Genomic DNA, 25680 nt, shown 5'->3' on the forward strand with positions numbered 1-25680 from the left:
ACCGCACCCTCTTTATATATTAATATATTTATTTATTTTTAATATTAAATATATTATTAATAGTTTAATAACCCTGATTTTCAAAAAAAAAAAAATTGTTTAATAACCCTAGCAAGTGTTGACTAGAAAAGCTAACCCAAAATAAAGAAAAACTAGCTCAATAATTTAAAACGTGGCCCAAAAAAAGGGAAAAATTAGTTTTGGGCTGAGTAAAAAAAGCCCAAAATTTGAAAAATATATAGACTTCAAACCGCATCTTATACATAGTATCGCACATGTGACTGTAAAAATAAGGTGAGGTGTGGTTATAGTTTTGGCTAAACTCTGAACCGCACTGCATATGTGACCGTAAAAACAAGGTGCAGTGTAATTATAATTTTAGCTAAACCACACTGCAAAGTGCGGTACTAAAAATGGTCCAAAACTGCACCACATCGCACCGCAAACACCCCTACATGCGGGTTTGTCCCAACAAAAAGTTGGTGGATTGAGGGTGGGGCCTCTCACATACTTACTATGATAAGGCTAGTGATACAGGACCAGGAAAAAAAAATGCAATGACTCAAGCTCGTGCCATCACATATACAAATAGAAATTGTGGACTCAAAAGGAATTGGTTATTATTGCAAGAAACAAGATTTTATTGTCTTGGTACTTATTGACCTCATATCATCTTGAAATGTTACAAGCATAGAAGTTATAAAAAGAAAGTGTAGTGCGAATGTGTATTTGTCAAAATTCACATTCAATAAAAACTTGAAATTCAAATATTTTATTGATATGATCATTATTTTTCGTAGAGTTTTAAAATTTTGATTTTACATCTTGAAGATGTATATTGTTTACATCAGTAGCCTCTTCATTTATACTTTTCCACACTTTTCCACTAAGTGCCACAAAATAATGTTGCACGTGTTTAGTTTGTCTAATAAAATAATGTCACGTGACAGACTAAAAATGACGTGAATAATAGACACAATTGATCCTTATAATAAATTTCACAATAAATTTAATTTTTCACAAATACTTATGATATATTTCACAACAAATTTCATTATAGGTAAAATAATTAATTATGAAATAAATACTTAAATAATTTCACAAATACTTATAAAAAGTTGCTTTTGTATAATTATTTAATCCTTAAACTTAAATAATTGTTTGTGGCCAGCAGCCAAGATTCAAAAAAGTTATTCACTGTATACTGTGTAAGCCCTTACGAAAAAAAAAAAAAAAAAAGTTGTGTGGCTCTTTTCTTACCACGTATCCACATGAGGTCATGAGGACAACATTATTTCAGAAAGGGATTGTTGTGTAAGGGAACTTGTTTCAGCCAAGGCATAACTTGTTTCATAAATTTTGTCCTCCTTTCCACTGCTACACCGCAATAAGGGAGGAAAGTCTTGGTCTTCAGTGGTAAATGTTTCTTTCACTTTCAGTTTCACTACACTTTTTTTTCTTTCTTTCCTTCATTTTCTCTCAGATCCCATCTCTTGCTCTGTCTTTTTTCTTTCTTTCTTTCATTCCCTCAACAGACAAAGACCGCTGAAATCAAAGAGAACTCAAGCACGAAATGGGGATGGCTTCAAGGAACACCCGATCATGAACCACGCCTAGCTGATGCACCCATTTCAAGGCACCTCCTGTCGTCGGCAACAAATAGTTTTTCAGCTTTGAACAGTTCCGGCGCTGAGATTCACAAGTATTTAAAACCCATATCGATTTCTTTTAAAAAAATATTTAAGTCATAATTTTTTTTTAGTGATTATATGTTCTGGTTTTGTTCTATAACATCTGAAATTTGTATGAGTTGTAATTTTTGTAAGAGGATATTTTTTTAATGAGACTTTTGTAAGAAGTTGTTTGGTAGTAGAGTGTTGTTTTTGGTTAGCTTGTTTCAGGTGTGTAGTTTGCGTTTCAACCTTCGAGGAGGAGGGGGAGGAGAAATGAGTGAAGGGTAGTTATGTCTTTTTAGAAAAATATATTTTGTCAGATACTTTTCCTTGTTCCCATAAAATCATTGCTGTCCTGTGAAAAAGCAAAACACAACAAATAAAGTATTCCTGACCCAATCACAAATTTTTTTGTTTGAGAGGTTGACCCAATCACAATATACATTACATTGAAAGACCATTAATATCTCACCGACACACACCAACCATTACAAGATAAAGTCAAATTCAAAAAGTTAGAAAACGGACAAAATATTAATAAAGCTACAGCTTCAGTTAATCACAGTTCAGATTAAGTTAGTCTTAAAAGAATAAATCAATAAAGAGAGATCTCATTCATTTCAGTTCCGTTTAGTGATTTCAGGTAAAGAGAGAGAGAGTCAGAGAGAAAAACCTTGAGGGAGCACCGGAGCAGGGAGGCTGAAGGTTGAGGCTGTGGCAGTGACCGTCACTGACGAGCGATCTCCGATGAGGGGCGACGATGTGCTCTGGACTGCGACTGGAGCGAGGGAGGCGTTGCTCTGTTTTTAGGTTTGCTTTAGCTTTTAGTGATTTGCTCGGTTTTTTTTTTTTTTTTTTTAAGAATCCGTAGGTTTGCTTCCTCTATAGTCTGTTGGGTTTGCCGTGGGCGGCTAGCCGTCCGTTGTTTTGCTCTGTTACAATTATTTATTTATTTATTTTTTTCAGATTTTAGTTCAAAATTTTTTTTTGGGCTTTTTTTTTTTTTTTTTGCTTGAAAGTAGAGCAATAAATTAAATTTTTTTTTTTTAAAAAAAAGGAAAATTTGAGGGTGTTCCTAATTTTTTTTAAAATTATTATATATATATTTTCAGGTCAGGGTGTTGCTGGGAACACCACACCCTGAGCATAACGTGGCGCCACCACTGCTTGCAGCAAGCAGGTACACCGTACGTGCATTACTATCATGTTATTCAAAAAGTGTAAAACTTTTATTAATTCTTGTTATACATAATATTTTGAGGCCTTTCATTCCTATTATGAAATCAATTGCTCAGGTTAATCTTTTTATGGTGGAGATATTAATATTTGTAATAAAAAATCCAATTACAAATAATTGAGATCATATTATCATTGTTAGACTATCTTAAAGCAAAAAAAATAATGTTGTGTCCCTAATATGGTGTATATATTTAGTTTCTAAACCGTAAATTAACTAGGAAAGTAGCAGTTTTTTTTTTTTTTGGTTTGCTGAATGAAAAGTAGTAGACATATAGACAAACAAAACCAGCAATATTGAATTATAGAAATACATAAAGTGGCATGGCTTGATAGAAATACAAAAGTGGCATGGTATGAATACATGAAGTGGTGTGAAACAATTGTGGCATGGTAGAAGTACAAAAGTAGTATACAAATAGACAAACAAAACTAGCAAAACCTAAGTGGTATGATAGACCAAAAAAATTTAATAGTAGCCAACAAAGAAATTAAAAGACTAGCAGACAAAAAAATACTAGCAGACTACTTGTGAAAAAATAGTAACACTTAATCATCCATTGTCCGACAATGTCCTAAAGCACGAGTGCGTTTCGGGACTCGGGTGTGGGTGCGGGTGCGGGACTCAGCAATTTTTGAAAAAGTAAGGTGCGGTGCTGCGGGACTCGGCGATTAAAAAATTATTAAAAATATTTTTATTTATATATTTTTACTATTAAAATATTCTTAAAAAACACATTACCATGCCTTGATTCACAAAACAAAGAAAGAAGAAGGCAAGAAACACGTTACTATGCGTTTGAGGTCAGAATTTCGGCTGTTCCGGTGAGTTTCAAGGCCGATATCGGCCTGTTTCGGCCGTTTCCAACCTGTTTTGGCCGTATTAGTTGCCGGCTGATACGACCCGATATGGCTGATACGGCTCGATTCTGGCCGAATCAGCTTGGTTCGGCGCAAATCGAGCTGAGTCGGCGCGAATCTGAGAAAAAAAAAACAAAACTTAGACGCGGCACCGACGCGCGGGCAACCGCGTCCCGTGTCGGGCTGCATCGGACTCGGGTGTGGCACCCTCACAGTCGCGTTTGTGCTTTCTAGGTTGTATTCTTGGTTAATATTCTTAAAAATGTCTTTCATTGTTGGCCTTCCATCTGGTTCTTTTTTTACACAGCATCTTGCCAATTTATAGGCATTTGCGAGCTTCAACTTTTCTAGTATTGTGGGAGCTGAAGCGCGCAGTCCAACACATCTTCATCAGCAAATGAATATTTCTTTTTTTGATTTTTTTGAAAAATCAAATGACCAATTTGATTCCTTCTTCTGACATGATGAAACCATATCATCTAAATACTTGCCATGGACGAGTTCCAATATTAGAACTCCAAAACAATAGACATCAACTTTTGAAGTCAAAATCATTGTTCCAACACATTCTGCAAAGACAAAGACAACAATCCAACATTATTTATAATCTAAGCCCTATGTTACTTCAAGATAATAAGAACTATATTACCAGGCGGAATGTATCCAGGTGGGCCTGCACATCGTTTCTCATATGGGGTATTAAAATCCACAAGCCTGGCTAGCCCGAAATCTGATATATGGGGCTCGTATTCATCATCCAACAGAATATTTTTGCTATTTATATCACGATAGATAAGTTGCTTTTTGCAATCATGGTGCATATAAGATAGCGTTGCTGTCACACCTTTGATGACTTTAAACCGGCTAGACCAATTTAGGCCTCTAGCAGTGTCTTCATTTCTCAACACATTTGCCAAGCTTCCCGTTTCAAAGTACTCATATATGAAAAATGAGACCCTTCTATGTATGCAATAACCATAAAGCTTTACAATGTTTCGATGTCCCGTTTCCTCTAGTGCTTGTAGCTCCTTTAAACTTTCTTTTGTCATATCCTCTACCATCAGGCAAGGCATGGAGTTTCTTAATAGCTACATTGCCAATTGATTCCAACTGCACTTTGTATACACTCCCTTCTCCTCCAATACCAATGCGAAATTTGTTATGAAAATCCTCCGTGACTTGAATTATTTCGTCAAACAATTTATTTCCTTTAGCTGAAGATTGAATTGGGAGGTCGTCTTCATGAACTTCACCTTGTTGGTGAATCTCACATTCTTCTATTATTTGTTCACCTTGTGAGTATTTTTTTCTTCCATAGATCAAGTAAATTACAATGAAAATGAATGGTACAACTCCAAAAGAACCAAAAATAAATGAAATGACATAAATTCTACTAGCCAAAACATGATGGTGTTTCTTGGAGGCATGGCTGCACTGTGTCATCTCTATTTGATTGCCACATAATCCTTTATTCCCCCCAATGCTTCAATGGGAGCAAGTAGAAATGCTGCACTGTTGGGAATAGGGCCTTGCAATTGATTGAATGAGACATCAGCATACATTAGCCACTTCATATCTTCAAAAGAAGAAGGAATTTCACCAGATGATGTTGTGGGAGATGTTCAACATCACTAAGTTTTGCAAAATATCTACATTGCTTGGAATTTCCCCTTCAAGACAATTGTGACTCAAATCTAGCTGACACAATTGTGCAAACTGTACTAGCTGATTAGGAATATTTTGATTGAACTTATTGTAACTCAAGTTCAAGTAAATAAGTTGTGTGAAATTACCCAAACATCCCGGTATTGGTTGGCTAAACATGTTGGCAAACAAGTCCAAAAAGAGAAGCTTGGTTAAAGCTCCTGATTCTTGTGGAATGATGCCGGAAAGTTGATTGCCATTCAATAGCAGCTTGAAAAGGGATGTCAACTTCCCAAGTTGCCTAGGAATTTCCCCAACCAATCTATTCCAAGACAAGTTAAGTACACCTAATTGGGTTGAGTTTCCTATTATTGCCAGTATGGTGCCGGTGATGTTATACGCAATAAGGAGCATATTTAGTTTCGGACAACTTGCCCAGTTGCTTGAGATTTCACCAAAAACATTATTATGGCTAAGATCAATAAAATTGAGCCATGGATAGGCACCAAAATCTTCAGACAGATTTCCGCTCAATTTATTTCCTTTCAATTGGAACCTCAACAAGGCAGAGAAATTTCACAAGCTTTTGGGTATTTGACCACTGAATTGGTTGCAGTGAACTTTCGAAGTAATCCACCTTGGCAGATATTTTGAGGCAATGAACCAGTGAAGTAGTTCATATTGAGTATCAATGCAGTTAAATTCACCAAGTTTCCCAACTCGAGGAATGGTTCCAAACAGTTGATTATCACGAAGGAACAAAGTTTCCAAATTCTTCAACTTACCAATTGAAGTAGGCACTGATCCAGTAAGTTTATTTTCATGTAGTTGTAATCGTTTCAAGGAATTTAAATTTCCTAGCTCCTCAGGAGTACAGCCAGAAAGATTATTTGTATTGACATGGAAAAGTTTAAGTTGGCCAAGTGAACCTATGGAAGCTGGAATTGAAACACAAAGACTATTGTTTTCAAGACTTAAGCTAATCAAAGATTTCATGTTGCTAACTTCATGTGGAATTGGGCCTAAAGTAAATTGCAAAATAAATGTACTAATGTACATTTTGTAAGGTTCCCAAAGGTGGAAGGGATTGGACCTATTAGGCACATAATCATCCATAATGAATCGATGAGGCAGTTAATAAAAAAAGTCACCGAACAGCAGCGATAGCGTGAAGAGAACAGCAGCAGTAACGAAAAACAACAGCAGCAGCATGAGCAGCAGTGCAAGAATGATAGCTACATTATTTTGTACGGCTGGTTGAGAAAAAAAGGTATTGTGATGTGTAAAAAGGGCTGAGAAGAAGATGTGGGTGTTATTGTTATAGATATGATATTGATGTTTGGAATTTCCATTATTCTGAGATCTTCTATTGTATTTAGTCACTGAGTGAAGGAGTATAAGACTTAGCAACCAAATTCAAGCTGTTTTTCCTTTGGACAACCAAATTCAAATTCATCTTTAGAGGTCAATCTTTGAAGTGATATATCATGGAATAGATCTATTTGAAATAGTAATTGTTTATGCTATTTGTATTCCAATTACAAAAAAAAGAAAAAAGAAACTAAATAGAGACATTTAAAACTCCTACCAAATTCAAACAAATGAAATTAATATTTTGCTAATGAAGTATCTCGCGCATTGCAAGGATTATTGCTTAGTACTACATATAATTACAGAAGACAACGTTAAGGCTTTGCAATTTGTTAAGTTTGAGGCTTCTGTTGCTTCACATGGGTTCAAATGTTATCAAGGGGAAAAATTTGTAGACAATATCCAGTAGGCTCAGTCAAAATATGTCCTCATGGACTGGACTGGGAGGGTACAAAAATACAAAAGTTCCCAACTTTATTAATATCATCTTACCTTTGGAACAGAGTAAGTCTAGCACCACACTAATATTTAGAACTTTACCACAATTTTGTCATTTGGCGAGTTCTAAGGGTGGAAATAAAATGGTGGGTCCATGTAAGTCTATGATTCCATCACTAATGAGCCATTACATTACAAATTTATGTCAAAATTGTAGAAATTAGTGTAGTGTTAGATTTACTCTTTGGAAAAAGCTACAAGCAGAGAAGTAAGGAACTTTTTGCTTTTTATGTGCATGGTCCTAGTCCTACTTAATAATTGCTTGTTTTTGGTTTTTGGTTTGATTTTATGCTTTCCAACCATGTCTTTAATATTCCAATTTCCAAATACAATATATAATGGGTCCTACTCATGAGCCTATCACATTTGCAAGTGCCATTGATATTGTGTTATACTTTCAAGTTGCTCTCTGATCATAATTCCTGAACTCTCATTACCTGTGTGAGGTTGGGTTCAGTAGTGTGTATAATCCTGTTCTACTTGAGTAGCGTTTCCTCGTTCAAGCATAGCGCCAATGTCATTTTCGGTTTTCTGGGTAGCATTATCGTTCATGTTCACAGTTTTGGCTGCAGACTCTACTTCTCAAGCCAATGGTTTGATAGAATGGAAATCATCACTTGATGCTCGAAGCCAACAAGTACTCTCTTCTTGGCATTTGCTCCAAATAATGGCAGCCCATGCAACTCGTTGGGTGTTATGTGCCATCGTGGTCCAACCAATACATTATGTGCCTAACAAGTCCATTTCCTTCCACCTTTGGGAACCTTACAAAATGTACATTAGTACATTTATTTTGCAATTTACTTTAGGCCCAATTCCACATGAAGTTAGCAATATGAAATCTTTGATTAGCTTAAGTCTTGAAAATAATAGTCTTTGTGGTTCAATTCCAGCTTCCATAGGTTCTCTTGGCCAACTTAAACTTTTCCATGTCAATTCAAATAATCTTTCTGGCTGTATTCCTAAGGAGCTAGGAAATTTAAATTCCTTGAAACAATTACAACTACATGAAAATAAACTTACTGGACCAGTGCCTGCTTCAATTGGTAAGTTGAAGAATTTGGAAACTTTGTTCCTTCGTGATATTCAACTGTTTGGAACCATTCCTTGAGTTGGGAAACTTGGTGAATTTAACTGCATTGATACTCGATATGAACTACTTCACTGGTTCATTGCCTCGAAATATTTGCCAAGGTGGATTACTTCGAAAGTTCACTGCAACCAATTCAGTGGTCAAATGCCCAAAAGCTTGCGAAATTTCTCTGCCTTGTTGAGGTTACAATTGAAAGGAAATAAATTGAGCGGAAATCTGTCTGAAGATTTTGGTGCCTATCCATGGCTCAATTTTATTGATCTTAGCCATAATAATTTTTTTGGTGAAATCTCAAGCAATTGGGCAAGTTGTCCGAAGCTAAATATGCTCCTTATTGCGTATAACATCACTGGCACCATACTGGCAATAATAGGAAACTCAACCCAATTAGGTGTACTTGACTTGTCTTGGAATAGATTGGTTAGGGAAATTCCTTGGGAAGTTGACATCCCTTTTCAAGCTGCTATTGAATGGCAATCAACTTTCCGGCATCATTCCACAAGAATCAGGAGTTTTAGGGTCCGTTTGGATGGAGGAGTGGAAAATTGGGAGGATGGAAAATTAGTGGGAGGATGGAAAGGAGGGAGGATAGAAAATATTTAGTTTTCCCTCGTGTGTGTTTGGTTGGAAGGATGGAAAAGTAGGAGGGTGGAAAACTCTTTTGTTTGGTTGAAAAGAAAAGTGAGAGGATAGAAAATGCAGTTTATATAAATTGACTATTATACCCTTGTTACATAATAGGTAAGAAATAAATTTATTTGTACTTATTAAATAATATAAAATTTACCAACAATTATATTTTTCAATGAGAAGTGTTACGTCCACAACATTTTTCGCAATACTTTCACAACAAAATTTATGTGGAAAGTTGTTACTAGTTTTAATTTGAACCCACTATTAAAATTATATTTTTACTCACCAACATTAACTAATAACAATCTGTTACTTGAAATTTATTGTGAAAATATTGTAGTAACATTTCTCAAATAGGATTTTTATTCTTTATATTATTTCTCTTTTCTCTCTTTTCATTTCATCCCTACGTTTTTCTTTTCTTTTTTTTTTTTTCTTTTTTTTTCTATGCTATCTCCTCCACACACGTTGTATCTCTATCCCACCCCATCTTTTTCTTTTTCTCCCTCATTCAAGTCTCCAGCACTCTCTCTTTTTTTCTCCAGTTTGCTCTCTCTGGTTGGTTTTTTTTTTTTTTTTTTTTTTTTTTTTCTCCACACGTTGTCCTTATATCTCTATCCCCTTTCTTTTATTTGCTTTGTCTTCCTCATTCAAGAACGTTCCAGGCTTCCACAGGTGCAGCTCACATTCTCCAGCACTCTCACTTTTTTTTTTTTTTTTTTTTTTTTTTTTTTTTTTTTTTTTTTTTTTTTTTTTTTTTTTTTTTTTTTAAGCTTGATTCCAGAGGGCATTATGGACAAAGTCTTCTTCATCAGTTTTCCACTCAAGCTTTTCCTCCGGATTTGGGGAGACGAAATTTGTGGGCCCGGGAGAGAAAATTTTCTCCCGGGTTTTCCACTCTCCCTATTTTCCTCTCTTTCCCAAACAGTGGAAAACACTGTTTTCCACTCAGTTTTAAGCTCTATGTTTTCCATCCCTCCTAAAATCACTCCAACCAAACATAGCCTTAACCAAGCTTCTCTTTTTGGACTTGTCTGCCAACATGTTTAGCCAGCCAATACCGGGATGTTTGGGTAATTTCACACAACTTATTTACTTGAACTTGAGTTACAATAAGTTCAATCAAAATATTCCTGATCAGCCAGTACAGTTTGCACGATTGTGTCAGCTAGATTTGAGTCACAACTATCTTGAAGGGGAAATTCCAAGCAATGTAGTTATTTTGCAAAACTTAGTGATGCTGAACATCTCCCACAACAATATCTCTGGTGAAATTCCTTCTTCTTTTGAAGATATGAAGTGGCTAATGTATGCTGATGTCTCATTCAATCAATTGCAAGGCCCTATTCCCAACAGTGCAGCATTTCTACTTGCTCCCATTGAAGCATTGGGGGGGAATAAAGGATTATGTGGCAATCGAATAGGGATGACACAGTGCGGCCGTGCCTCCAAGAAACACAATCATGTTTTGGCTAGTAGAATTTATGTCATTTCATTTATTTTTGGTTCTTTGGGAGTTGTACCATTCATTTTCATTGTAATTTACTTGATCTATGGAAGAAAAAAATACTCACAAGGTGAACAAATGATAGAAGAAGGTGAGATTCACCAACAAGGTGAAGTTCATGAAGACGACCTCCCCATTCAGTCTTCTGCTGAAGGAAAAAAATTGTTTGACGAAATAATTCAAGTCACGGAGGATTTTCATAACAAATTTCGCATTGGTATTGGAGGAGTAGGGAGTGTATACAAAGTGCAGTTGGAATCAATTGACAATGTAGCTGTTAAGAAACTCCATGCCTTGCCTGATGGTAGAGGATATGACAAAGTAAGTGTAAAGGAGCTACAAGCATTGGAGGGAACGGGACATCGAAACATTGTAAAGTTTTATGGTTATTGCATACATAAAAGGGTCTCATTTTTCATATATGAGTACTTTGAAAAGGGAAGCTTGGCAAATGTGTTGAGAAATGAAGACACTGCTAGAGACCTAAATTGGTCTAGCCGGTTTAAGTCATCAAAGTTGTGGCAGCAGTGCTATCTTATATGCACCATGATTGCAAAAAGCCATTTATCTATCGTGATATAAATAGCAAAAATATTTTGTTGGATGATGAATACGAGCCCCATATATCAGATTTTGGGCTAGCCAGACTTGTGGATTTTAATACCCCATATGAGACACGATGTGTAGGCACACTTGGATACATTCCGCCTGGTAATATAGTTCTTATTTTCTTGAAGTAACATAGGGCTTAGATTATAACTAATGTTGGATTGTTGTCTTTGTCTTTGCAAAATGTGTTGGAACAATGATTTTAACTCCAAAAGTTGATGTCTATTGTTTTGGAGTTCTAATATTGGAACTCATCCATGGTGAGTATTTAGATGATATGATTTCATCATGTAAGAAGAAGGAATCAAATTGGTCATTTGATTTTTCAGAAAAAACAAAAAAAGAAATATTCATTTGCTGATGAAGATGTGTTGGACTGTGCCCTTCAGCTCCCACAAAACTAGAAAAGTTGAAGCTTGCAAATGCCTATAAATTGGCAAGACGCTGTGTAAAAAAAGAACCAGATGGAAGGGCAACAATGAAAGACGTTTTTAAGAATATTAGCCAAGAATACAACTCTAGTAGGACATTGTCGGACAATGGATGATTATGTGTTACTATTTCACAAGTAGTCTGCTAGTATTTTTTTGTCTGCTAGTCTTTTAATTTCTTTGTTTGGTACTATTAAATTTTTTTGGTCTATCATACCACTTAGGTTTTGCTAGTTTTGTTTGTCTATTTGTATACTACTTTTTTATTTCTACCATGCCACAATTGTTTCACGCCACTTCATGTATTCATACCATGCCACTTTTGTATTTCTATCAAGCCATGCCACTTTATGTATTTCTATAATTCAATATTGCTGGTTTTGTTTGTCTATATGTCTACTACTTTTCATTCAGCAAACCAAAAAAAAAAAAAAAACTGCTACTTTTCTAGTTAATTTACGGTTTAGAAACTAAATATATATACACAATATTAGGGACACAACATTATTTTTTTTGCTTTAAGATAGTCTAACAATGATAATATGATCTCAATTAGTTGAAGATGAAGATGAAGTAGTTGGGCCAGAGTCTCTTGTAATCCAAGAGGGTTCAGATGGCATTTCCCTTAAGCCATTTTCTGACACTGATAAAGCGCCACCAGAGGTATCAACAAGTGGAAAGTTAGCAGAACAAGGTGACATTAAAGGTGGGGATAGCAAGAGCTGGCGTGGAGTGCTCTATTTACCTTCTTATGTGCCTTTTGGGCAGGTATATATAATGAATTCATGCTTTGTTTATTTGTCTGTTTGTTTTTCATTCGTTTATCATAGATTATTTTTGCCAGATAGAAATAAGCTGGGTTTGATTGACTAAACTGTTCTTAGGAAAAAGTGAATCTTTACAAAGCTGTAACTAAGAAATTAAGCTGCCTACCTTTATGAATTAAGCTGTAACAAACGAACATTGCACAAGAGATGGAAAAGAAGCTGAAATTATATCAGTACTCTGAATGCTTTGGTGTCCGCTGATATATTTCATTGTGAGTCTGCATTAACTATGCCTCCTTGGGTTAGTTTTTGATAATGATCTCCTGTCCCATCCTTAGCCAAAAAAAATTCCCCAACAAACTCTATTAACTATATTAGCCATGCTAGTGACAGGAGAGCATCATATTGGTTGAGATATCCATATGGTCTCAATATGAAGCATGTCCCTTAATTGTGAAAATGGATTTTTGTAGTTTAAAATATTAATGGTCTTGCTTTTGTTATGTGATAGCTTGGAACAAACCTCTTCCGGGTTAGTGGCTATAGAAATAAAATAGACTCAGTCCCTTTTGGGATTTGGTTGCAAAGAGCAAGTAATTCCTCTAGCAAGATGGTTGGAAATTATATATAGTACCTGGGTAAACTGCAGCAAGATGGAAGGTCACTCTTGAAAATGGCTTTCTTCAAACAAGTTTGACTTATGAGTTTGGATTAGGTGTTTATTTTATTTATAATTATTTTTTATATTTTTTGGGGAAATTACACTCTATCCCCTAAATTATACCCCCTTTTACACTTACCCCTCTAAACTATTACCCATGTGACACTTTATACCCCATCACATTGGTAATTATTTAGGGATGTGTGTATTCTCATCGTTTAGGGGGGTAATTGTAAAAAGAGTGTAATTTAGGGGAATAAGTGTAAAAAAGGGTATAGTTTAGTGGGGTAAAGTGTGCATTCTCGTAGTTTAGGTGGTTTAGTTTAGAGGGAGGAGGGGGGGGGGGGGGTAAAGTGTAATTTCCCCTATATTTTTATTACATTATTTGTACTTTTTTTAGGTACACTTGTACTTTTGCCAACTTTTAGCAAAGAGCTAATCCAAATGCACTGTATTGGGGAAGAAAAGGAATAAGAAGTATCATGAATATTGGAAACTGGAAAAGTGAATGAGTTCTAGCTTAAATGGCACTTACTTTTCCCACAATAATGGGATGGAGGGTGAGGTAGCGGATTCAAGGCCCACTGAGTGCAAGTAAGCTTACCATTCAAATAAAAAAAAAAAAAAAAAAAAAAAAAAAAAAAAAAAAAAAAAATTAAAGAAGGAAAAAAAAAGAATAGACTACAGAAATGCAATTAACAAAGAGTTCTCAGGTTAATAGGACAGAGGAAGTGGACACTTAGAAATGCATCTATGGAAGTAAATGGTTAGTTAGTAGCTAGAGCTGGATGAGTACTGTACCAACACAAGTGATCCATCAATGCTAGAAGAGTAGATGTCAGAGTAAAGGGATGGTGTTTCAAGAAGTTAGCACAGCAACAGGCGTGGAAGATGGAACTTAAGGGCCGGAATGTGGCATCAACCCAAGAAAAAAATGCATTGTAGATTTAAGTCAGCAGTTGAGAGCTTTGAATGAGAGCATTGACTGAACTACTCCGAATTTATAAATGGGAATCTAAGGGGTTGAAAACAAATTGTTGAGAAGGAGAAATGACAACAAAAGAATTAAGTATAACCACAGCATAAATTGGGGGGGGGGGGGGGGGGTAACTATGTTCTAGCCTTTTAGGGCTTTGACATTGTGTTACATGTAAAAGTTGTTGAATAAATGTAGAACCAGTTTCAAGTCATGAATGCTAAAAATGAGCATGCAAAATGCATCTAATTCTGTGGATAAGATGTTGCTGGCTTGTATAAGTTGTTTCATTCTTTTTCATTGCTTTTTTGTAGTCTATTGATTCTTGTAGGGGTCTCTGATAATTTGTTTGTGACATTATTGACTTGCTAGTAAGTTTGAGTTCCTGGGAATTACCTTTTTGTCCCTCCACTGCTTATAGGTTTGTGAATACAAGTGGCTGCCACTCATATAATGACTTCAAAAACAAAAACTTCATTATGTTAAGCTCTTGGCCCTCAAAGCATCTCATGTTTCATTCATGCCATATATGCCACACGAGACAAAATGGAACCACTATATATATATTCCCCACAGATTGGTTTAGCTTTGTGTTTATTATCAAGTATATGTGTTTATTTGCTCCAGCAGCCTCTCCTTGATTGGTTGAGAAAAGGATTTTGTGGGGTTGACCCCAATCAGTTTGTATTACTCACAACTGCCAATTGCTAGGCCCAAGAAAATTGAGAAACTAGGTTAGCCATAGGTGGAGAGTATTACCATATGGCATTGTTCAGCTATTATTTTGTTTCAACTTTATCTACAGGATTTGATTTATTTATTTATTTATTTTTAACACCCGAGTATTTTTGTGAATGAGAGTATTCTTAGATGGTAACACTACAGAAGCTATGAGTCATTTGAGATTGTTGGTGATGTTTTAGAGAGAATGATCAACTTCCCATTTTGACAAATGGTGCATTCTGGTTCACAGTAGTGGATTTTGTATGGCCATTAGAGTTTTATGAAATGGTATCTAATTGAGTTCCATGTCTTGCTGTTGAAGTTGTCCTGACACTTGGTGCAGTGTTTATGGTTTTTTACTTTTCAATTGTTCTGTTTTTGGCCAACATAATTTTGATAGCATATTTTCTTCTGTAATACAACTGTACTATCCACCTGTCCATGTGCATATGTGTTGGCGGAGCTTGAGAATGAAGAAAAGAGGGGGGGGGGGGGGGGGTGGGTGGGTAGTGTAGCCTTTTTCTTTTTTTCCCAGAACCTCCGTGGGTGTCTTTTGAATTGAGATACATCATGATTTTCCTATTCAGGTGTTCCACTAGAGTGGAATCATTCCCCTCAGTTCCGAATTATTCTTCAAATTGTGAAAGGAAGCGAGAATTACAACAAATGCGAGTTTTGGTTGGAGCGCCATTGAGACAACCACCAAAGCATCAGATAGTGACAGATCCATTGATGCCTTTGTTTTCTTCTATTGATTCAGATGCTGCCCATCTCAATCATGAAAATACTTCAGGTTCCTTTCGTGATGAAAAAATTATTCGCCCTGAAGGTTTGAATGATTTTTTTGTGTTCTGCACCAGTGATTTTGCTACTGTCTCTAAGGAGGTTCATGTCAGAACTTGTAGGGTCGGGTTACTTGGCCTTGAGGTACTGATGTTTAAATATATATGAAAAATATGATTTACAAAAGTCGTTTTTTTTTTTTTTTTGGTTATTTATATAGTGACACATGACTTATGGGCCATGTAGGGTGCTGGTAAAACTTCTCTTCTTAAGGAAATACTTAGTCAAAGTAGAGTAAACACTAATGCCAATGTTGAGAATAAGCTTCCTGAGAGTGATGATCAAGAAGGGATTGCTGGTGGTTTATGCTACTGTGTTTCAGCAGGGGTAAATTTGCAGGTGTTCATTTTTTTTTTTTTTTTTTTACTGTAAAAGATGTTACTTGTTTATACAAAATTTTAATTCTCCTCTATCACACTTTAACATTGGCACTGTATTTGATTGGTCTTGGGTTTGGGGACTCACATCTAGTGAATCTTACCCGTTGTTTTGTAGATTCGCTTCTTTCTTGTATATAGTTTCTGATTTATTTTGTATTTTTTGGCTGCTTTATGTTGTTTGCATAAAGAAGTCCTTTATTAATAATATTTTTTCTTATCTATCAAAAAAAAAAAAAAATTTCTGTAATTTCTACCATTTGTACCATACTACACTTATAGCTGATCAAGCTGTTCCCTGTGACCCAAGCATGCCAATGAGTTTTAGTTCAAATGGCACCTCCTGCTTGTAAGAGTTAGGTCTGCTTGTAAGAGTAAGGTGGAGGATAAGGTTGTGGGTTTGAGATCCACTTGCATGTATAACTTACAATTAAAGAAAACTAGTGACCCAGGCATTTTGACCCTGATTATCCATCTTGGACATGCTTGATATTAGTTCACTTGTGGGGAGCCAATTAACTGTAGTTCACAGGATTCTCCTGCCATAAAGAATGGGTGGAGGTGGACATTCTTCTACCAGAGGTTGTTAAGTTGTTTACATTGAAAAGGACCTAGTTGAAGTGTTTATATTTACCAACTCATGAAGCAATGTAGATGCTTCATGCTAGTTAATGATTATGATGAGATAAGGCCTTTAACATTAGGATAGATGGAGTTTAGGCGGAGTATGCTCTCAGCTTCTAATTATATCATTGATCTGATTAGGTCGAGAAGGATTTCTCTTGTGTTTATCCTCTCTCTCATGGTTATTATTAGTATATTTCTTGACTTTTTGTCTTTAATTTCTCTCCCCCTGTTCATATATTTATTTAATTGTTTTCACTGCAGGATCTGAATAGGGAAGTTTCTCGTAAGAGTAAGGTGGAGGATAAGGTTGTGGGTTTGAGATCTACTTGCATGTATAACTTAGAATTAAAGAAAAGTAGTGGCCCAGGCATTTTGACCCTGATTATCCTTCTTGGACATGCTTGATATTAGTTCACTTGTGGGGAGCCAATTTACTGTAGTTCACAGGATACTTTCTCCTGCCATAAAGAATGGGTGGAGGTGGACATTCTTCTACCAGAGGTTGTTAAGTTGTTTACATTGAAAAGGACCTAGTTGAAGTGTTTATATTTACCAACTCATGAAGCAATGTAGATGCTTCATGCTAGTTAATGATTATGATGAGATAAGGCCTCTTAACATTAGAATAGATGGAGTTTAGGCAGAGTATGCCCTCAGTTTCAGAGATGAACTATGGATGGGAATTCGTGATCTTAGTCGGAAGACAGATCTGATTGTTCTTGTGCATAACCTGTCCCATAAAATACCTCGATACAATCACTCAGATTTGTCACAACAGAAGCCAGTCCTTTCTCTTCTGTTGGATGAGGCCAAATCTCTAGGAATCCCTTGGGTTCTTGCCATAACAAACGAATTTTCTGTCAGTGCACATCAGCAAAAAGCAGCAATAGATGCTGTGGTGCAGGCATACCAAGCATCTTTAAGCTCAACTGGAGTAATCAATTCCTGTCCATTGCCTGGTGTTGCAAGTGCTTCTTTGTCTTGCGGTGCAACTGGCGGAGATTCTGATGGGTGGATGGGTGCTAAAAAAGTTCTTTTTGCCCCGATCAATCTTGTTTGGAGGCCTTTCCGGTAGAAAGATATTGTTCTTTCAGTGGAGGGTGTTGCCTCTCTTTGTCAGCTAATCCACCGTGTGCTTCGAAGCCAAGAGGAAGACTCTTTCCAGGTAAAAGCATTTAAATTGATTTTGTATTAACAGAATGTAATGTTTGAACCCCTTCTTACTAATGGTATTGTGTTAAGTTATGACTATGTGCACAAAAATTTCGATGTAGTAGCAACGGGTGTTGAATTCGCTGACAATATTCAAAAATGAATTTGGGCATTGAAATTTTTTTTTTTTTGGGGGGGGTGGTGGAGGGGTTCTGCAACAACGGTTGATTAAAAAAAATTGGGTGTTTAGAATATTGGAGAGTTTCATGAATGATTTCATTATCGCTGGATTGCATTAATCACCCATGTATGAATCTAGTCTAGGTCATTGAGGAACTTCTTGTTCTTGGTTAGGTCATATACTTCTGCAATCTTTTTTATATGTTGGTTCTACTTTAGTTGATTATCCCAAAAACCATTTTACTGGTTACTTTGATGCTCTCTGGTTCTATTAATAACCATGTTGTAATATGTGTTGTGGTTTGTTGTTCATATGGTTTTCTTTTCAATATTAATTTTAATGTTTTTCTTTTTTCAAATTAAAGGAACTTGCTAAAGATAGACTTATGGTGGAGTTAGCACGAGAACAAGCAATGGTTATAGAAGCAAGTAGAGATGCTCTGGCCAAGGCATCCTCCTTAACAGCTGCAGCTGTGGGTGCTTCCCTCGGTGCTAGTCTTGGTATTGTCTTGGCTGTTGTGATGGGTGCAGCATCTGCCTTGAGGAAGCCCTGAGAATTTACTCCATTTTCTTTTTAAGTTTAATTTTTCTAGAATTGAGAGTTTGGTAATTTTATTTTTATAGTTTTCCCACGTGGCCATTTTTATCAATACCAGAGTTAATCATCTTACAAGGCATTTCTTCATATAGGCAAAGGGGCTTAGGCTTCTCTTTGAAGTTCTATTTGTTTATTTAAAGTTTTGAACCTATGCCATCTCTTCTGGATGTACAGATTGTATGTGTTGGTGAACAATGTCACTGATGATTTCAAGAATATACCCCAGTATAAACTATCTCCCATTAATAAAGAGTTGAGCACATTTAGTGCTGGGGTCTCAACCAAAATTCACAACCATTGGCCTCACCTCACACGTCATTAAAAAATTTAAAGTTGCAGATTGTATGTGGTGGGCTCAGCTGTGAGGCAGTAGGCAAATTATGTTGCTTTAGCACCTACAACAGCTCCAATTACTTTTAACACTCGAAACTTATTTCAATTGACACTTTACTTGATTAGACATATGTATCTTATGCCATAACATCACTTAAATCTCATTTTTCTTATTCTTGCCAATGCCTCAAACACCTTCAATTTTTATTAGAATGGGAGAGAAGGAAATTCAAAATTAGACATTGTTAAAAGAAATTAAAGCCTAAAAGCCAGACTTTTTGAAGAATTAACCAATAATAACAAAAAACCATCCTCATGACCAACTCAGAGGACAGGAGTGGAGGGTATATTCAAAGCCACTTAAGAAAGAGGCTCTCACAACAAATCTAAGGGGGTGCTGTACATGTTCAGTACCATACCACCAAGATCCAAATAGAAGGAAAATTTTAAGGTTGGCTGGAGTATCATACAGCAGGTACAATGTAAAGAGAGAGAGATCAAAAACCTACCATAGTGTGATTAGGCAACAGTTCTAAGATTCTTTGGATCACTCCCAAGAAAAAATGCAACAGACATCAAGCAATGGCAATTTTTCAGATAATTTATCCTATAACCTTCAAATATATGTCAATCCTGTATAAAGAGCAGAGACCAAGTAAACTTAGAAGCAAGCAAACTTGCTAGGAAAGCCAACAAGAAACTTCAACCAGTCAAGACCTACTGTAAATGACTAGGCAGTATTGTGACCCACCGAACAATTTTTTTTTTTTTGAAAGTAATGTAATTTTTATTGCCCTCAAAAAATAGAGTTGCCCAAGTATACAGGAAGTATACAACTGGGGACCATACGATTAATCACACAAATTACATGAATTTATCGAAACAATAACAGACCACAAGGACTGACAATGCAAATCCGAGATCCAACTCATCAAAAAAAATAAATTGCAAAACTGACATTCAATCCAACAAAATCTGAACTCAACTAAACACAACTCATAAAGCAAATCTATATAAGACTGCCCTTAAACAACAAAATTACAATATTTTCAATATGGCTGTGAACCTAAAGAAAGTCAGAAACTATCTTATTTTTTTAAAAAAATTGGGACTGTTCATAAATATAAATTCCATATATGTCAGGCGTTTTAATCTGACATGTTTTATACTACTAACTCTTTAGGATTGCTCAAATAATGACCTTTATTTCTGCAAAAGAAAAACATCCCAACTGGTTACCAACATAGACATGGTATTATGATTAACTGATTCAATTCAGTCATTTGATGAAGCCAACAAAGATTGTTTCAGAAATAAAGAAGGCACAAACACATTATTAATCCTAGGCAACCTGAACATGGAACAACATGGGCAAAATCTAGGCAAGGTAGTTTCGGTCAAGTCTTTAAGTTAGAATCAAGCAAGACAGTTAATCAACATTAGCCATCAACGAGGCCAATGAGCTCTAATTCAAATGGCACTTGCTTCCCCCATACAAATAAATGGAAGGCCACCAAGTTGTGGGTTTAAAAGTTAAAACCCCATTAGGAGCATTGAAGCTTACCAACCTAAAAACATTAATCATTAAATAGAGAAGCTCTCTGGGTTTTACAAAATCATTTTGGACTTTTATCTTTATTTTTAGTATGTCATATAATCCAATTAACCATCCAGCCAATTGGATGGTAAAACCATTACACCTGTGATTAAATGTTATCAAGGATCAACGTGGCAGAGAGTTATAAACCATCACAAAGTAATCCTTTAATAGTTCAATTTTGTTTTCTATGGGGAATTTAGTGAAGTGGGAAGTGGTGAGGAACAACCAAAAACTGGAGAGCCAGTCATATAGACTTCCAAAGAAATTAAGGGGTTTACTCATCAATTAAGGCCACAAAACAAAAGAATTCAGGGCATACCAAAGAGCTACCCATAACGACCATGCATGTCCTACATATATAGCAAGTGATTTCCAAGTTATAAGAAGCTGAGTTCCAAATTCCACACCTTGACAAAAAAGGAATATTAATCTCTCCAAACAGAACCCACATAAACCCCATTAGGACATAGTTTTTACATCGGTAAGATCAGTAAACAAGCCAAACAAACTGATTGGGTATAAACAATCCCACAAAGCCAAAGAAGAAACCAAGTATCTAAACTTAACATGAAGAGCTAAAAATGCTCCATCACAACAGAAACCACAATCAATAATATTATATATTAAAAAAAATATATATATCAAATACTGGGGAACCTCACAGAGTCACAGTAGTACTCTTGGACTTGGATTGAATGGCTCCTCCACATACAGTACCAAATTGGCATACTCCATTCCCGCCAACACCAACCCTACATTCTGTTTTCGCAACTCTCTCTCTCTATCTCGCTCTCTGCTCTGGTGTATTGTAATTGAAGTAAAACTAAATAAAATTAAAATTTGTATTAAAAAAAAAAAGTGTCACGTAAGAGTAAATGTAAAAAGTGAGGGGTAAAATGGAGAGTAAGAAAAATTAAATAAATGTTGCGCTAATTTCTTGAATTGCTTATGGTTTGGGTTGTGAATGATGAATAAAAATCCCTTTGTTTTGTTCACTCCCACTCAAAGTCGGATAGATTTGCATTCAATACAAACAAATGTTATACATCCAAACGTAACAAATTAAAATGGTAAAATTATCATCTTGATTACTTCATGAACTATAAGTACAAAGAATTAAAAAATCATATACAAAAAGAATCATCATCAACATGTAGATCATCATCAATGACGGTGATAGCACTTGGATTTCTTGGAAAGATTAATCTCTGGCTCAGGCTTAGGGATGTCTCTCAAATCCACCAATTGAATCTTTCTTTTGGCCTTTTGAACTTGTTGGTATCCAAGTTGTAGCTTTCTTTTTGATGCTTCAAGTTTCAACTCCAATGACTTCCTCTTCTCCTCTTCCTCCTTTTGCGCTTTCCTTTGCCGCCATGCAGCCAAATTAATCTTGACCACAATCCTCTCTTTCTTTTCACCATTCTCGGCAGCAGAAGACAACGTTGAGATCGCTTCCTTCTTGTTACCATCATCTTGCTGCTTTGAAGGAAACCCAGAAGCAGAAGCAGAAGCAGAAGCAGAAGAGAGAGACTTCTTCAAACCCATACGAGGGTTAGGATCTAAACCCATAGCCACACGAGTTCTTGCATCTAAACCCAAAAGCATAGCCATAGCCATGACTACCGAAATCTTCAGGAGAGAGTATTTTTGCGTACTGAAATCTTCAAGAGAAAGTATTTTTGCGTTTAGGTTTTTTCTTGCCAAAGTGGGATAGATATATATATACAAAAATTTACTACATCACTCTCCGACTCCCGCACGGAGACGGAGAAACTCTCACTCTCTGTTTTGTTATCACCGACTCAGAGGAATACTTTCATCCCACGCAACCCCAACTAGCCGTTACTATTTCAAATATTATGCATTACAAGAATTAATAATAGTTTTATACTTTTCAATGACATGATAGTAATGTACGTACGGTGTACCTGCTCGCTGCAAGGGCAATACAGATTTGAATGAATTGACTAAAAAGAGAGAAATTTCCAATTGAATAATCATCTTGAAATGGGCCGTGGATCTTTCTTCTTCTTTTTCTTGAAATGTTTAGAGGCAGTGGCGGCGCCACTCAGAGGTCAGGGTGTTCCTGGGAACACCCTGACTTCAAAAAAAAAAAAAAATTATATATAATAATTAAATTTTTTTTATTTGTTTACCCTTAAAAAAAAATAGGAACACCCCCAAGCAATATCAGGAACACCCTCAAAATTTTTATGCCAAACAAATTTTGAACTAAAATCTAAAAAAAAAAAAAAAAAAAATTTGTAACAGAGAATCTGAAAAAAAAAAAAAAAAAAAAAAAAAAAAAAAAAAAGCCAAAATCATCAGTTTTTGTCGTCACAGCCACTCACCACCACATCGCCGGTCACTTCCATGTCTCCGGCCACTTCCATTTGGTCAACCGCAGTCTCCCCACCTGCTTCAGCTTCTTCTTCCTTGCTGTTTCTTCTCCGTTCTCTGTTTTTCTTCGACTTTTCCGCTTCTCTGCTCTTTGTTATTTCTAGTTTTGAACGCTAATTGCCGTATGTTCTTTGTACATTAGAGTCCTACTCCCCACGTGAATACTGAAGCCATTGAATGAGTCAACAGTTTTCAAAATTTTCAACCTTATCTCCAACCACCCACGTGTTTGGCTATAACTTTTGCACATTAATTTTTATTTCTCTTGTCTTTTCATTATTGCATTTAGTAAGTACATTTACCTTTTTTTTTTTTTTGAAATAAAAAGGTTGTAAGTACATATACTTGATAATATTATTAAACTACAACCCTTTTAAAAAAAAATTTATACTACAACCATAATTATTAATATATTTAAGGGAATTATTACGTCAGACTTTAAAATCATTTTATATTTTTAAGAGAATATATAAAATTTTTAAGAAAATATATATATTTAGTAGTAATTTTAAAACAGTACACCGATATTAATTGGTATCAAAATATTTCGTTTCTCTAACTAAACCAAAACGGCCTCCGGTATGGTATCGGAGAGGCACGGGTGTGTGCACACATGAGGTGTGTGCTAGTGTGTGCTAATGCACAGTGGGGTGTGTGCTAAACTGCTAGTAGTTAGTAAAAAAAATTAACGAAGCAACTAAACATCAATAATTAATAATTTAATTAACTAATACATTATAAAAAACAAAAAAATTAAATTATATTAGGCTAAACATCAATTAATAATTTAATAATTAATGAAACAACAATACAACAAATTATAGTTTATAAAAGAAAAACAAATTTATGAAACAACTAAACAACAATAATTAATAATTTTATTAATATTTCAAATGAACTTATAGTTTATTCTATAGGTACCTTTGTTCATTTCATTTCTTTTTATTTTTATTTTTTTCCTTTTGAGATTTTTTGGTGTACAGAATGCAAATTTGTTTTGGTTTTAAGAACATTTTTTTTTTTAAAGCACAAACTTCATGCGGGCCAAACCTTGAATTTCGGTTGATATTTACCAAAACGTCCTAAAACAGACTGAAATTACCCAAAATTTTTTCAATGTGGAATAGGAACACCCTGGACAAAATTCCTGGAGTCGCCACTGTTTAGAGGCAACTTTCAACGCCTTAGTCCAAGCCTGTAATGAATAGCGTAAAATAAAATAAGAAAAATGCTTTTTGTTTTTGTTTTTAATAAAATGATGAACCAAAATAAATTGCACTCAATAGAGACAAAGTTTTCCTACAAAATCTTTTATTTTTTTCTCTCAAAAGGGCTTATTAATTTCAGGTTAATTATCTCAAAATTTCAGATTAAAAAATATAGAAATAAAGAAAACAAAATAATAGAAATTCTCTAATAGGAATAGAAATACCTTTGTGGTGTGTGGGAAACAAGTAAAAGTGGGCTTCAGAGGAGTTGGGGAGAACTCAGATGCCTTGGTTTTGTTCTTGTGCATGTGCTTCATCTTCAAAACATTAAGATTAAGATTGATGTTGAGCTTCTTCTTGATGTTGGAAGTGACTTTCTTCAACTTGGTTTTGTTGCTCAACACCATAGCACCACCACCAAATGAGATCTTTCTATTTTTGGGTGTCATGAAATCCAAATCTTCAAAATCAGAATCCAAGTCCATGGCACTGTAAGCCCGAGGGACCAAAGGGGACCATATTGAGCTCTGCGTGTAGTCGAAGTCGAAAGCCGATGACTTGTCAGGGAATTTGCAGAGAAGCTCTTTTGACACTAATGGTTCTAAGTAGTACACCACTTTTGTAGTGCCCATAACAGACCTCTCTGTCTCTTCTTCTTCTTCTACTTTGGACATAGCCATATCTAAGAGAGATCTTGTTCTGAATCTTCTATATAAGATACTCTCTACATAGAATGTTGTGATATTTTTTGCCTTTTTTTTGCTTACTGTTTCCTTTGTGGGATTTGGACCGTTTGGGACTTGTGTTTAAAGCAAACGTGAGGGAAGAAAGAACAACAGGATGTTTTGGAAAGTTACCGTTACATTTTCAATTTTAAATGAGATGTGCCTGCTTTGTCCCTTGTTTCTTAACCTTTTTCTCGATTTTGCCCTCCATTTTTGCTTTTTTATCATTTTGGTCCATGGAGTGAGTGATATAGGTGTCATGTCACGTGTACCATACCCACAATAGTTTAGAACAGTGAATAACCTAACAAAAAGTGACCATAGGAGAATCTTAGGAACATGTAGTCAATTTTTGCTACAACCAATAAAATAAAAAATAAAGTATTTACAATGATTTGCTGCTTGTGAATTTATATTACATAATAATACTTGAAATATGTGATGAAATCATAAAAGTGTTCATCTCTTTATATATTAACTAGTACTCAAAAAAAAAAAAAAAAAAAAAACACTAGCACTTTCCATAAAAAAATACAAATACTAGCACTCAAAGTAAATATTTCTTTTTAGAAGAACTAAAAGTGGAGATTGATCAAGAAAGCTACTTACAGCTTGAGGCTAGATCAAGCATCCTGATATTCAAATCCAAATTGTCTTATTTTCTTTAGATTTGAATATTGTGGGTCTTAAAAATTTAGAGCCCTAATTTGGAATTTGGATGAATGGTGAGTCCAAGCTTAATGGCTCAGAACATAGTAGACCTACTACCAAGAAGATCATACCTCAATGACCACCCCTAGCCATGGAGGTCGACTAAGTAGGCCTCTTTTACTGTATGTTTGTAGTCATCGCATTTTTGTATGTATTATTTCACTCACCATCAATCTTATTTAATGCTACTTGATATGTGATTAGTTCTCGAACTCATAATGCAAAAAGGTTGATAGAGGATGT

The 25680-nt window shown here is 35.4% G+C and overlaps 2 protein-coding genes and 1 long non-coding RNA gene across 11 annotated transcripts in view; 2 read left to right on the forward strand and 1 right to left on the reverse strand.

Moving 5' to 3' along the window:
- The window catches only part of LOC126698793 (uncharacterized), a 33954-nt gene extending 15278 nt beyond the window's left edge, over nt 1-18676 (forward strand). The window contains exons 13-14 of one of the 2 annotated variants that reach the window (XR_007646589.1): nt 16792-17695; nt 18228-18676. Coding sequence is in view for 1 of the 2 variants with exons in the window: in XM_050396249.1 (XP_050252206.1) it covers nt 18228-18416 (189 nt within the window). In the remaining variant the exon portion in view is untranslated. The remainder of the gene's footprint in view (nt 1-16791; nt 17696-18227) is intronic. The other variant, XM_050396249.1, reaches the window with a different exon arrangement.
- LOC126698798 (uncharacterized) lies at nt 1232-15864 on the forward strand. 4 transcript variants are annotated; one of them, XR_007646592.1, is made up of 7 exons: nt 1237-1416; nt 1536-1702; nt 2317-2483; nt 2786-2860; nt 12113-12324; nt 15271-15610; nt 15713-15864. It is a non-coding gene; the product is annotated as an uncharacterized LOC126698798 (long non-coding RNA). The 4 variants fall into 4 exon arrangements; XR_007646594.1 differs by having other exon boundaries at nt 12119-12324; XR_007646593.1 differs by having other exon boundaries at nt 2786-2853; nt 12119-12324.
- A 2780-nt stretch (nt 18677-21456) lies between the features above and the next one.
- Nucleotides 21457-24807, reverse strand: LOC126698797 (uncharacterized). 5 transcript variants are annotated; one of them, XR_007646591.1, is made up of 4 exons: nt 24226-24802; nt 23963-23988; nt 22322-22445; nt 21457-22047 (listed from the first exon to the last, which is right to left on the reverse strand). XR_007646591.1 is itself a non-coding variant. In XM_050396252.1 (4 exons), the coding sequence occupies exons 3-4, from the start codon at nt 22392-22394 to the stop codon at nt 21558-21560; spliced, it is 570 nt and encodes a 189-aa protein (XP_050252209.1). In that variant the 5' UTR covers nt 22395-22445; nt 23963-23988; nt 24226-24807; the 3' UTR covers nt 21457-21557. The 5 variants fall into 5 exon arrangements, 3 of the variants coding, with proteins under 3 accessions (XP_050252209.1, XP_050252210.1, XP_050252212.1); XR_007646590.1 differs by having other exon boundaries at nt 21457-22054; XM_050396252.1 differs by having other exon boundaries at nt 21457-22054; nt 24226-24807.
- Nucleotides 24808-25680: the final 873 nt, after the last annotated feature.

This window comes from Quercus robur, chromosome 9 (genome assembly GCF_932294415.1).
Source record: "Quercus robur chromosome 9, dhQueRobu3.1, whole genome shotgun sequence".
Lineage (NCBI taxonomy): Eukaryota > Viridiplantae > Streptophyta > Magnoliopsida > Fagales > Fagaceae > Quercus > Quercus robur.